Source organism: Littorina saxatilis, linkage group LG17 (genome assembly GCF_037325665.1).
Source record: "Littorina saxatilis isolate snail1 linkage group LG17, US_GU_Lsax_2.0, whole genome shotgun sequence".
NCBI classification, from domain to species: domain Eukaryota; kingdom Metazoa; phylum Mollusca; class Gastropoda; order Littorinimorpha; family Littorinidae; genus Littorina; species Littorina saxatilis.
This window is the reverse complement of record NC_090261.1, coordinates 60,453,081-60,468,232: the sequence shown is the minus strand read 5'-3', so window position 1 is coordinate 60,468,232 and position 15,152 is coordinate 60,453,081. Positions and strand designations below refer to the sequence as shown.

General features: G+C 42.1%; 1 protein-coding gene across 1 annotated transcript in view; it reads left to right on the top strand.

The window, feature by feature from the left end:
* The window catches only part of LOC138953339 (TPR repeat-containing protein DDB_G0287407-like), a 53,251-nt gene extending 38,510 nt beyond the window's left edge, over positions 1 to 14,741 (top strand). The window contains exons 22-27 of the mRNA XM_070325139.1: positions 5 to 149; positions 3,888 to 4,005; positions 5,411 to 5,660; positions 6,171 to 6,405; positions 7,912 to 8,160; positions 8,447 to 14,741. Of these exons, the coding sequence (XP_070181240.1) occupies positions 5 to 149; positions 3,888 to 4,005; positions 5,411 to 5,660; positions 6,171 to 6,405; positions 7,912 to 8,160; positions 8,447 to 8,521 (1,072 nt within the window). The 3' untranslated portion in view covers positions 8,522 to 14,741. The remainder of the gene's footprint in view (positions 1 to 4; positions 150 to 3,887; positions 4,006 to 5,410; positions 5,661 to 6,170; positions 6,406 to 7,911; positions 8,161 to 8,446) is intronic.
* Positions 14,742 to 15,152: the final 411 nt, after the last annotated feature.

The window sequence follows — 15,152 nt, the reverse complement described above, 5'->3', positions numbered from 1 at the left end:
GCAGATCGCTGGAGATTAAGAAAAACGCAGTAGGCGAGGATCATGTAGTTATCGCCACAGCCTACATGAACCTTGGCACTCTAGAGATGCACCGTGGTAGATTTGATTTTGCAGAAAAATGGACACGCAAGGCAATCGAGGTCTACAAGGTAAAATGATTGTTTTATTTGTTGTGATTAGCATTCAAAGTACACAATAGGCTGATGGGGTCTATGTCCACCAAAAGAGTGGAATTCCCTGTAGGTGGAGTTCCTGGAGGGGGATTCCCTGTATACAGGGAATACCACAGGATTTAGTTTCTGTAGCGTGTCGCTGATATCGCTGAAAGTCACGTGATGCTTAGCGACATCGGTAGAATTTGATGTTTTTCAATCTTTTTTGATATTTCTTAGAATTTTTGATATTTCTTAGAAATTCGAGTATGGTTTGCAAGTTTTATTGAAAAACTCCACCCTGTGGAACTCCACCTACAGGGAATCCCACTCTTTTGGTCGACATAGCTAGACCCCATCAGCATTGGACACGACATATGGAAAACACACACTTGGCAGACAGACAGAGAGATGCATGCACATGCACACGTACAGAAGATTTTGGATGAATACTTTCTGAACGCGTAAGGTTGATGTGTTCAAGAAGGGGTTTTATGAGAACTACCCTCATCGCTGCAGATCACAGCATTGCATATGGGCCCTGCAACTGACATTTGTAGGTGCCGACCAGGGCACGCAATGTTGCTGACATATATTGGCGCAACAGTCATGTCAGAGTTTGGTGGGTTATAGAAATACAAAAATACCCAGCATGCATCCCCTAAAAGTGGCGTATGGCTGCCTATGGCGGGGTAAAAACGGTCATACACTTAAAAGCCGTGGGAGTTTCAGCTCATGAACGAAGAAGAAGAAAGTCATTTTTATATGCGACGTGGCTCTTATCAAAAGGTCTACATCTGTGATTGTGTTTCTCTCGATCTTCATGACCAAAATCTCTCATCTGCTTCAATAACTTAACGTGCAAGCACCGGCCCTGTTCGTTCACCTTCTCTCCCACCCTAGCTCCCTTTGTGGCTGGGATATAGCTCAGTTGGATTTGTATTCAGTTGGCCGCTGTCAGCGTGAGTTCGATCCCAGGTTCGGCGGAAATTTATTTCACAGAGTCAACTTTGTGTGCAGACTCTCTTCGGTGTCCGAACCTCCCCCCGTGTACACTACATTGGGTGTGCACGTTAAAGATCCCACGATTGACAAAAGGGTCTCTCCTGGCAAAATTGCTTAGGCACAGTTAATAATTGTCTATCTATACCCGTGTGACTTGGAATAATAGGCCGTGAAAGGTAAATATGCGCCGAAATGGCTGCAATCTACTGGCCGTATAAAATTTCATCTCACACGGCATCACTGCAGAGCGCCTAGAACTGTACCCACGGAATATGCGCGATATAAGACTCATTGATTGATTGGACTGTACAACAGAAACAGTGCTGTTTCCACTGTCACAACCCGCCTCCCCACTGTCTATTGTTCACCAGCCCCCAGCCAAGTCTTTGCAAAGTCAACTTTGAGCTCAATTAAGGAAGGCCTTATAAGTAGCGCAACTGACGGGCGCCGTGGAGTGGTGGTAAGACGTCGGCCTCCTAATCGGGAGGTCGTGAGTTCGAATCCCGGTCGCTGCCACCTGGTGGGTTCTTCTTCTTCTTCTTCTGCGTTCGTGGGCTGAAACTCCCACGTACACTTGTGGTTTTTTGCACGAGTGGAATTTTACGTGTATGACCGTTTTTTACCCCGCCATTTAGGCAACCATACGCCGTTTTCGGAGGAAGCATGCTGGGTATTTTCGTGTTTCTATAACCCACCGAACTCTGACATGGATTACAGGATCTTTTCCGTGCGCACTTGGTCTTGTGCTTGCGTGTACACACGCGGGTGTTCGGACACCGAGGAGAGTCTGCACACAAAGTTGACTCTGAGAAATAAATCTCTCGCCGAACGAGGGGACGAACTCACGCTGACAGCGGCCAACTGGATACAAATCCAGCGCGCTACCAACTGAGCTACATCCCCGCCCCACCTGGTGGGTTAAGAGTGGAGATTTTTCCGATCTCCCAGGTCAACTTATGTGCAGACCTGCTAGTGACTTAACCCCCTTCCTGTGTACACGCAAGCACAAGACCAAGTGCGCATGGAAAAGATCCTGTAATTCCATGTCAAAGTTCGGTGGGTTATGGAAACACGAAAAGACCCAGCATGCCTCCCCCGAAATCGGCGTATGCTGCCTGAATGGCGGGGTAAAAACGGTCATACACGTAAAAATCCACTTGTGCTAAAAACATGAGTGAACGTGGGAGTCTACTCTAAGCCCATGAACAAAGAAGAAGAAGTAGCGCAACGCTGTCTATGTGGTGTCAAGTTTGATGCGTGATGTACACATTAGTTTGATGACCTTGAAGAATAGGTAGGTCCCAGCTGCCAATTCTCGATGTAGTGGAAGTCCCAAGTACATTAGCCATTAACTATACAGTGGAACCCCCATTTTAAGACCCCCCAATTTAAGACTTCCTCCCTTGTCTTTTCGCATTTTTTTTTCATTAGCCCTGTAAATTTACCCCCATTTTAACACTTTCGCGACGGGACACTGATAAATCAGTAACAGCGCTGACACGCCCATGGACGGGACGCTTATAAATCAGTAACAGCCATACAGGGTACACGACTCGTGATTGCTTCCCGGTTTTTGAAGCTTGCAGTAAATTGAGTTGTTTCCCTTGACACACTTTGCGTGCCCTTCCGCCATATTTGTGTGGTTTTTTCGAGAAAAAAAATGAATCGAAGGCGAGCCTTGTCACGGGAGGAGATTCTCCGGATGTTGGATCTTGAGGACCCTGTAGATCATGATTCCGACGTGTTGTTTTCGCCTCAAGAAAGCGATAATAGCAGTGATATTGAGGAAGAAACAGTCCTGTTCAGTGTTGCTAGTATGAGTCGGCAAACTACACGTGTTAGGGTGGTAGGTCTACTGCATGAATCTTCGAATGTGTAGTTGCAAGGGGGGCGTGGCAGCACTGATAACAATGGATGGCTGGAGCGTCCTAATCCTTTTGGAAATGTTCATAGGTGTACAGTTGGGACTTTGTTGTGAAAATGTGACTTATATTCAATATGGATTACCTAGACATCATTTGGTGAGTGTCACAGTTTTGTTTCATTTGAGTCAGGATGCTGTGAGTGAATGCGGGATTTGCTTGTTTTTTTCTTTGTACTGTCTCCTTATTTCTGTGTAGAATTTTAACAATATTTCAGCTAATTCATAGGTTTTACACCTTGTTTGGTTATAAAATTATTTATAATACTTTCTGTTAAAAAATAACTTGTAAAAAAGCAGTGGAAAAGAAAACACACACAAAAAAACGTTAAAAAACACAAATTATCCCCCTTTCACCCCCCCTTTGCTAAAACAAATCGCGTGACAAACTTATAAATAGCACGACTGAACTGGGCATCCATTTTTTGATTAGTACAAAAAATTTGGTGGTGATTGGACTTAATTCAAGCTTGCTAGACAGATTTCTTTACAGTTACTGATTTTTTGTAATTTTCTTGGTGGCAAGCTTGGGCAGGCAGGACGTCAACGCCGTGGCAGTGCTAGTCACAATAGTGTTAAGACTCCCTCATTTTAAAGACCTGATTTGTTGAGATTTTTGGAGGTCTTAAAAGGGGGGTTCCACTGTAAATCGCAGAAGTTCCTGTCTGACCTGTACCAGAGACATATTTAGTTGTATCGTTGATTTCTTTGGGAACAGTACGGACAAACAAATACACACATATACTTTTAGGCATATGCAATGGAAACAAACAACCCGACTCTAATTCATGATTGTTCTCGTTTTCTAGAAGAACGAGTTTGAGAAGACAAAGAAGGAATATCGTCGATGTCGAGAAAACTTGTTTGCAAACATGATGAAACAGGAGAATAAGCAGGAGGATGCGCTTCCCTTGTTCATTGAAATATGTAAGTATTTGTGGACATGTTAAAAGTGACTTTAGGGGATCAAAAATTACCATTGAAATGATACAATAAAGAGTATAATGTGTCCCTTTTGAATTGTTATGATTACTTACTTACTGCCCATTATGCCGGTTGGTATGTAGGGCAACCAATTGTTATGATTACTTACTTACTGCCCATTATGCCGGTTGGCATGTAGGGCAACCAATTGTTATGATTGCTTACTTACTGCCCATTATGCCGGTTGGTATGTAGGGCAACCAATTGTTATGATTACTTACTAACTTACTGCCCATTATGCCGGTTGGTATGTATAGGGCAGCAAATTGTTATGATTACTTACTTACTTACTGCCCTTTATGCCGGTTGGCATGTAGGGCAACCAATTGTTATGATTACTTACTTACTTACTGCCCATTATGCCGGTTGGTATGTTGGGCAACCTTAATTGTTATGATTACTTACTTAATTACTGCCCATTATGCCGGTTGGCATGTAGGGCAACCAATTGTTATGATTACTTACTTACTGCCCATTATGCCGGTTGGTATGTAGGGCAACCAATTGTTATGATTACTTACTTAGTTACTGCCCATTATGCCGGTTGGTATGTAGGGCAACCAATTGTTATGATTAAGACTCCCTCCTTTTTAAGACCTGATTTTCTCATATTGTTGGAAGTTTTAAAAGAGGGTTGCAAAATTGTAGTGTACTAAAACCTAAGGTATATACAGTGGAACCCCCCTTTTACCCCCCCCCCCCCCCCCCAATTTAAGACTCCCTCCCTTTTAAGACCCTGTTTTCTCAGACTCTAGCTGTTCAAAACCTCTCTAAATTTTGTGAAGCGCGGAGAGCACAGAAATATTCTGTGGTTGGACACGCTATTTGTTTGTTCGTTCATGGGCTGAAACTCCCACTGCTTTTACGTGTATGACCGTTTTTACCACGCCATTTAGGCAGCCATATGCCGCTTTCAGAGGAGGACACGCTATATAAGTGTTCATTATTATTATAAATTGACCCCCATCTTTAAGACTTGCTCCCTTTTAAGACCCTGTTTTCTCAGATTCTCTGTTCATAACAGCTCTCTCCAAATTGACCCCCATCTTAAGACTCCCTCCTTTTGAAGACCTGATTTTCTCATATTGTTGAAAGTCTTTAAAGGGGGGTTCCACTGTATTGTTGAGTTTTAGACCAATAATTGTTATGGTTATGTAGGGATAGAAGCTTTATTTAACTGTATCAATTGGATTTTGATATCGTGTGTGTGTGTGTGTGTGTGTGTGTGTGTGTGTGTGTGTGTGTGTGTGTGTGTGTGTGCTGATGTTTTTTGCTATTGTACCACTCCGTGAGCTCTAGTGAGAAAGGGCGATTCATGAGTGTTCATTATTATTATTATATTGTGCAGTTGACATCCTGAACCAAAACGGCTGGCTGGAGGAGTGCCTGGCGGGGATGCACCGGAAAATGGTGCAGTACATGATGGACAACAAACCGGAGATGCTGGAGAAGGCGGCGGAGATCAGCATGGCTTTGATAGACAGCCCCAAGGCACACCCCATGAACTACTTCCAGCTGAACGACATTGACAAGGCGCTTCCTGCAGAGAAGCGAGTGCCACGACCGTTCCGCTTCACCCTTGATGGATGTTTGGATAGGTAAGGCATAGGCTAAACTTTTAGCATGACTTATGTTTAATGAGATACGACATCTATTGAACAAACCTTCTCCTCCTTCTTCTTCATTCATGGGCTAAAACTCCCATGTTCACTCATGTTTTTGCTCACCTGTTTGACCGTTTTTACCCTGCCAGTCAGGCCTTCATACGCCGCTTTCGGGGGAGATTGAACAAACCTAGACGTTTTTTCCTGACCCTCTCAACCACGGTGAATTCTCTGACGTTAAAAGCGTAGCGAAGTATGAGAAGACGTCATTAATGCGAATAATGGCGTCAAGAAAAAGTTCTGTCACTTCTAATGTAAATCTCCTGAGGAAATGATAGAGAATTTGAGTAAACAAATGTTTGTCTCAGTGACCTCGTCATATCAGCAGTAGAAAAATACTCGTAAGGTCACCACCGCTAAGAATAGTTTTAAGCTGCTTTCACATGATACTTGCAAGAATAGTTTTAAGCTGCTTTCACATAATACTGTTTTGTTTCTCTCCAGGTTTGCCACGCACACCATGTACAGTGAGGTGATCCAGGTGAAGCTGAAGATTGAACTGTTCCCCAAGGACGACAGAGAGGGCATCAGGTCGCTCATTTCGCACATGGCCGCTCACTACACTGACTGGAATTACGGGCAGGTGGGCATCATCACAGAGTACGCCCAGCAAGAAGGAAAGGAAGAGCTGTGGTTTGAATGCCTCAAGTCTTGCCTGGAAGAGAACCTGATGGACAAGGTTTGTTGGGAGAAAAGTTTGTCATACAATATACAAGACAGTAGTTAAGCTTTGGATACTGGACAAGAGGACGAACGAACGAACAAACGAACGAATGAACGAACGAACGTTATTTTACAAGGTTGAAGGTTTAAAGACAATTTATTGAGGAGGTCAGTTTTAGAAGAAAGAAACAAATGAACAAAAAGGAATATGCACTCATGCACATACGCTTGGAAGAAAGAAGAGTGTGATAAGAGAACAAAACTGAATATTCAGGGAACACACTTGATGCAAACTCAATGCAAAACTGTGTGTAAGGCATTTAGCAACATGTATCAGCTGAGAGCTGCTTGTTGTATGCATCTGTATTTGTGCTTTTCCTACCAGCAGTATTGTTTCTTCACCCTTACCCTCTCCTTCGGCTCCTCATGCACCCCCTCCCAGGTCAACTAATGTGCAGACCTGTTAACCCTTAACCCCCTTTGTGTGCACCCGCAAGCACAAAACCAAGTGCGCACGGAAAAGATCTTATCATCCTTGTCAGAGTTTGGTGGGTCATGGAAACACAAAAACAAGACCAAGTGCGCACGGAAAAGATCCTATCTTCCTTGTCAGAGTTTGGTGGGTTATGGAAACACAAAAACAAGACCAAGTGCGCACGGAAAAGATCCTATCTTCCTTGTCAGAGTTTGGTGGGTTATGGAAACACAAAAACAAGACCAAGTGCGCACGGAAAAGATCTTATCATCCTTGTCAGAGTTTGGTGGGTCATGGAAACACAAAAACAAGACCAAGTGCGCACGGAAAAGATCCTATCATCCTTGTCAGAGTTTGGTGGGTCATGAAAACACAAAAACAAGACCAAGTGCGCACGGAAAAGATCCTATCTTCCTTGTCAGAGTTTGGTGGGTTATGGAAACACAAAAACAAGACCAAGTGCGCACGGAAAAGATCCTATCATCCTAGCTAATGTCAGAGTTTGGTGGGTTATGGAAACATACAAATACCAAGCAGGCATAATTTGCTCTGTCAGCGTGAGTTCGATCCCAGGTTCGGCGGAAATTTATTTCAGAGTCAACTTTGTGTGCAGACTCTCTTCGGTGTCCGAACTCCCCCCCCGTGTACACTACATTGGGTGTGCACGTTAAAGATCCCACGATTGACAAAAGGGTCTTTCCTGGCAAAATTGCTTAGGCACAGTTAATAATTGTCTACCTATACCCGTGTGACTTGGAATGATAGGCCGTGAAAGGTAAATATGCGCCGAAATGGCTGCAATTACTGGCCGTATAAAATTTCATCTCACACGGCATCACTGCAGAGCGCCTAGAACTGTACCCACAGTCGCCTGTTGGTGAGATATGTGCGCGTTATAAATATTCGTATTATTATTATTTTTATAATATGCGCGATATAAGCGTCATTGATTGATTGATTGATTGATTGAGTATTGTAAGACTCTCCAACCCTCCTAGGCATTCTCTCTCGCATATCTCGACAGGGTATTTGTTGCTGTGTTTACAGAAAGTCCAGAGGCTGTTCATGCGTGTGTGCATGTATCTCAACCGTCCCACAGAAGCATTCCCATTCCTAGACGCCCTTGTCAGAACTTACAGCAAAGGCAACGAGGAGCTCAACCCAGAGGAAGTTGATCCTGCCAGACTGAAAGTGGATGTAGCGAAGATTCTGATCGCCAAGGGCAACACGGGACCGGCCCGTCAGCTGCTGCTGCTGGTGACCGCCATGACACGAGATCAGAGTCTGAAGGACGAGGTCAGTGCAAGTGTTGTCATCAAAGTGTGTTGAGAGAGAGAGAGAGAGAGAGAGAGAGAGAGAGAGAGAGAGAGAGAGAGAGAGAGAGAGAGAGAGAGAGAGAGAGAGAGAGAGAGAGAGAGAGAGAGATTTATTTCTCAAAAAGAACAAGGGGGAGGAGGGGGGGAAGGGGGGGGGGGGGGCATGCTTTTTTTGTGTGTGTGTGTGCCCGAAGTCACTTTTAAGGGAAGCAACTGCGTTTATTGTGAATATGTGGAAACATGTTTGGCTGGCGTTATGTTTTCAGGCAAAAGCTGCATTGGATGGCCTGCCCCAAGACCAGGAGGAAGACTCCAAGACACTGGTCACCTGTGCCGCCTGAAATCCTACTCCTATCTTGGTGGCATGGAAGATGTACGTGTACACAGCAAGCTGCTCAACGCAATTTCATCTGTCCTCTCGCTTGCTGTCTGTCAAGGCAATCGGCCATTGTTAGTATAGTCCGGCCGAGGTGCTAGCGGAGAACATTTGTTAATTATTTAAATAAATCAAAGCGACTTTTATACAGTGTTTAGAAGAAAATTTGCTCAAGACGATTAGTACTATCTTGTGTTAAAAGATTTAATTGCCATCCCTAATCGTTTTTGCTTTACCCTCATAAATTTATAAGTGATTCAACCAAAATTGGGTAAATTTCAACCCTGCACGAGCCTCAGTGACGCACCCCACTGACCTTCACTGTGCCTGATGCATGTTTTTCCCGCGCCTGTTAAGTTCCGTGTCACTGCATTCGGGTGAAATGGCCTAGTGGATAAGACGCCGGCCTCCCACACAGAAGGTGAAGTGTTTGAATCCTGGCCGCGCCTGGTCGGTTGAGGTTTGAGAATTTTCCGATCTCCCAGACCAGTGCAGACCTGCTTGTACCTTAACACCTTCGTCTGTACACGCAAGCACAAGACCAAGTGCGCACGGAAAAGATCCAATAATCCGCGTCAGAGTTCGGTCGGTTATAGAAACACAAAAATACCAAGCATGCATCCCCTGAAATCAGTGTATGGCTGCCTAAAGGGCAGGGTAATTAAAACTGTCATACATGTAAACCCCACTCTTGCAAAAAACACGAGTGTATGTGGGAGTTTCAGCTCATGAACGCAGAAGAAGAAATCCTACTCTTCTTCCATCTTTGTTTTCCTTTCCTTTATTTGGTGTTTAACGTCGTTTTCAACCGTTCAAGGTTATATCGCGACGGGATCTTTTTTTTGATCTTCCAGGATGTATTTTAATCATGAGAGTTGTGTAATATTTTTAAGTGAATCACTTCTTGTACATTGAAGGTAACTTTTAATGGATGCAAACATTTGCAGCAAACGGTTGCTGAGCATAATTGTTTTACGATCGAAGAATGAACTTTTCTTTTGACAGAAAGAGGACCAAAAATATGTTCTGGATGTTGCAGATTGTTAAAAACATGTTTTTGTTATACATGCAGTCATCGTGCTTCTTATGCATAGTTTTTTTTCTACCTGTTTCTGTGTCAATCTACCTGGTGAAACTTCTCTTGAAAGGCAGCGATGGTGTAAGTTTGTTGTGGACTGGGGGATTGCTTGAAACTGATATTTGATTAATGATTTGAGATTTAATTGCCAGGAAAATTATCAATATGTACAATTTTTATGTAATTTCCTCTGTTTTTCTTGACATTGATCCGGATCCATGTTACAGACTCAATGTTTAACCATGGTAAGATCTGAGCGAATATCTTTCAGGCTTTGATTTACCATTTTAACATTGAAATTTGAACTTGAGAATGCACACATTTTTACTGATGTTTTGTATTTTTGCAAATGTTTTTAGACTCTTTTATGACAAAGTTCTTTTGACATTTACAGGATTTACATTGGTTCGTGCTTACTGAAATCAGTATGGTATATGAGTAAGAATCTGTCTCAGATTTGGAGCATTTCAAGAGGTATATTTAACACTGAAATGGTTGCAGAGCTACAATCTAGCCAAAAATTAAAAAGGGAACTGTTTGCCAAACGTGTAAGTTGTTGGGATTGAAGATGTACATGTAACGAATTGCATTAAGCACAACAATCACCTTCGGAGGCAAAGCCAGTCAAACAGGGTGGAGAATTTTAGAGCTAACTTGATAGCCCTACAAAAAGTGCCATGGGTACGCTAAGATTCCCAAGAGCATACAATTAGTGACAACAGCGGCCAGACCCCATCACGACAGCCACTACACGTTTCACGGGTGTGGCGTCTTCCGACTTGCTAAAGGGCCAACCAGACTTGGACGCCGTTTTACGGTATATGCGCCGCAGGCCGTTTTATGCGTCGCGCGGAATTTTGCCGAGTGGCCACACATCGATGACTTTTTTCACAACGCGGTATCAGTGGAGTGGAAGCGTCAAGGTCACCTAAAGGCAGGAAGGTTCAGTTACATCGACTGCCACGCCGCGAGCGGCTGACGTCATCGCTCTGGTTTGCTCTGAGTGGTCAAATTTCCGCCGTTCTATGTCTGTGTCAGAGAAATTAGAACACGTTCTATTCTTCTGCAAATAACGCTACGCGATCATAGCCCGCCGCGGCGCGCCCAGTGGGACCGTTTTGAGCATAAGTCAAATGTGGACAGGGTCAGCCTGGAGTGTCTGGACAGGCCTTAAGAATGTTGGGCTACATTGTTGGCAGGGAGACAACTCCGTCAATGCAGAGAAACTGCCCGTGACAAGGCGGACTACTGCATCACCCTGTCACATACATGTACATAGCAAGCCGCTCAGCGCAATTTCATCTGTCCTGTCCCCTTCCAGTATGAAAGGAAATTCGGCCATTATTAGAAAAAGAAGCACAATTCTAGACACAGCGTCAGTTATTATCTTATGTCTCAATTGAACATAGGATTTCCCTTCTTCTTTAACCGGCACGGTTGGCCTAGTGGTAAGGCGTCCGCCCCGTGATCGGGAGGTCGTGGGTTCGAACCGCGGCCGGGTCATTCCTAAGACTTTAAAATTGGCAATCTAGTGGCTGCTCCGCCTGGCGTCTGGCATTATAGGGTTAGTGCTAGGACTGGTTGGTCCGGTGTCAGAATAATGTGACTGGGTGAGATATGAAGCCTGTGCTGCGACTTCTGTCTTGTGTGTGGCGCACGTTAAATGTCAAAGCAGCACCGCCCTGATATGGCCCTTCGTGGTCGGCTGGGCGTTAAGCAACAACAACAACAAAAAATTCCCTTCTTTGAGCCATGTGACGTCAGAGTCCAACAAAAACTCATGTTCAGACGGTTAGCCCAGACTACAAAAGAGTGCATGTTTGTGCATGTGCGTTCAATCGTAAAAAGTAAAAGGAATTTGAGCTTAAGTCAATCGATACTTAAATGTTGTTTGTATTGTCCAAAATATGACACTTTTACACAGATCTCGACAGTCATTGTTCACATCAACCCCTTGGCGGTCTCGGAGGAACACTGACAGTCTCGATTGGTGTAAAATGTCATATTTTTTTCAACAATACAAATAACGTATAGTGTGAAAAATATTTGCAACAAAGTAGATGTATATATTTGTTTTCGCACCTTTAAAACTGTCCATGCAAGTGAGGGAGAGATATTTTTGTCAACAAAACAAATAATGTATAGTTACTGTACAATATTAGCAATAAAGTAGTTGTATATTTGTTCTTGCACCTTAAAAACTGTCCATGCAAGTTTTGCATCTAAAGTTTAAGGGAGAATTAAAGTGTCATTTTTCAAATAAGTTCTGATGTAAACTTCATTGCTGTATTTTATGTGTGAAGAAATGTTATTTTTGTACCTTCTTGTAAGCACCATGCACTATCACATTTGCCTTACTGATAGTTTGTTTTTGATTTATATTTGTCATGATTACTTTTACATTTATATTTTGTCAGTTTTTGAGAGAAAAATTAACTCTGTCTCGCTTTTGTTTTTGAACAGCATATTTGTAGATAGTGATCATGAGTCTGAGGGGCATTTTTTTTTGTTTTCCACAATATTTGTACTCTTCTGTTTCCTGTGCATAATAGTAATCTTGTGTGTGATACTATATTGATAGTCTAGAATAACTGTGCATAATAGTAATCTTGTGTGTGATATTATATTGATATTGTACATCGAACGCAGAAGAAGAAGAATATTGATATTGTAGAATAACTGTGCATAATAGTAATCTTGTGTGTGATATTATATTGATATTGTAGAATAACTGTGCATAATAGTAATCTTGTGTGTGATATTATATTGAAATTGTAGAATAACTGTGCATAATAGTAATCTTGTGTGTGATATTATATTGATATTGTAGAATAACTGTGCTTTTGCTCATTTTCATTTTACTTTACATATTTTATTGGAGATCAAGAAGTAATGTTACATTCCGTCCATTCTGAGTGTGCCCAAGTTTTCTTTACTGTGATATTTGCTTGAAGGTTTGCATAATTTTTATGTTATTTTAGTTTTTTGTTTGATTTAAAGAGAAATCTCTATCATGTAGTACTATCAACTGTGCCACCACCCAGCCTCTCCTGACTGTTGTCTCTCAGACCTCTTCCCACGGTCTGGTATCATCAGTTGAAATAAGTGTTCATTGTGCATCCTAAACTTCTTCCAGCACAGCATCCTAGCTTATGCTAATAAGTTTCACTCTGTGCTCAACTCTGTTACTGTATGCTGCTTATGTCTTATGCTCTATACTTTAATGAATAAACTTCAACTCTCAGGTGGGGCGCTAGGTGTTGGTGCTGTCGCTCTGACAACGGCATAATCTTTACATCCTTTTATCAGTTGTTTTTCTCTGTTGTTAGTTATATTGACTTATAGGATACAAATGTGAGAAGATAATGTGGTTAACGTGTGATAAGGTGATAATGTGATATAATTTTTAAACAGGCAATGCATTGCTTCTATTTGTAGGCTTATTTTAGCAAGTGTGTGGGTACAATGTTTGCGTGTAACGATATGATGTGAATATGCGATGTGAATGTTACTACATGCATGGTTGATTGATTGATTAATTGATTGATTTTACAGACACACAGTCAAGCTTGTAATTTCTCTTTTAGAGATGAATAAAGATTATTGTATTGTATTGTATTGTATTGTATATAGACATTCGTCTGATGTTATACTGATGTGGCCCAGAGTGTGAGCCTATGATAGCCTCCGAATATAAACACCAAACGCCATACTATTACATATCACAATTGCCTTTTTTTCATGTTAGATGGCACAAATAAACCCCATTAAATACACAGTACCTCAGCTGGCTTTTTTGTGCTCACAAATATTTCTTATCACATGTAGGCAGTGACTATATAATAGCCAAAGCACTAATATTGAGAGGGATTTGTAATAATTATGCATGTATGGTGTTTTGTTCCCTGTGCATATAAGTAGCAATCCTGTGTGTGATATTTATGTGATACAATATTTTGCTTTTGCAACTTTTTATTTAATTTCATGCATTGTATTGGAGGAAAATCCCGCAGTGGGGCACTGCGGTTATGAAATTAAAGGCCCCTCCTGTTTTTGGAACCGCAGGAGCTTTCTAGTTTGCTGTTAGGTAGATTTTTGGTTCCTCTTTCCTGTCATGCTCTCTTTTTCTTCATGAATTCTTTTCTTTTTTCTGCCTTCTTGCTCATTCACCTGTATTTTTTCCAAAAATCTCTTCTCTTGCCGCTTGTCTCGCGATTCATGTATAGTTTAATCTGTTAGTGTTCTGATGTAAGTCCAGCAGTAGATAGGTTAAGCCTATTTTAACATACTGGAAACTGGTAATCTTCCAGTAGGTATTAATTTAGTTTTACTAAAGCCTGCTGGGACACAAGTAATGGGTTAGTGCATTTGTAAACAGGAATCGCTTGACAAGTGGCCCCCTTCATCCCCCCCCCCTTCCTCGTCCTGATATGGCTCTGTGTAGTCGGCTGGACGTTAAGCAACAAATAAACAAACAAACAAAAAATTGGAGGAAAACTAGTACTTTCCGTCCATTTGTGTGTGTCTTAGCTTCGGTAAATGTGATACTTGCCTCCGCGTTTCATGTTTTCGTTTTCTTTTTACTGTGTTGAATTCTTTTTCTTGATTTTTTTTTTTAAGAGAAATTTTTAACCAGAGATTTTGTTCCAGATGGACTATATAATACCCACTAATGTAGAGTACATAATGTTTATCAGCATGTTCTTTGTTTGATAAAAACAACAACAAGATATGAACTGAAATACCATTACTAGCTCAACGTTTAACAGTGAAAAACTATGAATTTGAATGATTGTTTTTATATTAGATGACACAGCTACCAGGACAGGAACGAAGATTACCAGCATCACAGGAACGTAGTTTACAGCAACAGCAACGCAGGAACGTACATGACATCACAGGACAGGACATGCCGATCGTCCAAGACACCATGGAGTACACAACTCCTGGCAGGAAAGGTCCGTCATCACCAGTACTGAAGAGTGAAGTTGTCACAATTCATCACTTCTTCCGAGTCCAGGAACTTCTGAGTCAAGTTTAGTAACACATCCTGTCTGACGACGCCATTTTGTAGTATGAATAGGAATAAATTTTACTTTCATAAATAGTTGTTGCCTTTTTTGCACTTGTACCAATTTGTCTTGCAGTGTCTGCCTTGCCTGCCTGATAAGCAGCTGTATGCTTACATCGTCGTACACTTGCTCATCCATTTATATGACAGGCAAACATGCACACAACATGTGTTATGCAAGCGAGTTAGCAAATGTACGCGTGCACACACACATGCATGCACACACACACAAGCTACAATCACTCATATGCACAAACACACACACACACACACACATTCACACACACACACACACATTTACAAACGCACACACACACACACACAAATGCACACACACAAACTACATACACACACGCGCGCAAAATACAGACCCACATACAGACACAGACAAACAAACGTGCACACACACACACACAAAAGTACATACACATCACACACAAACATGCC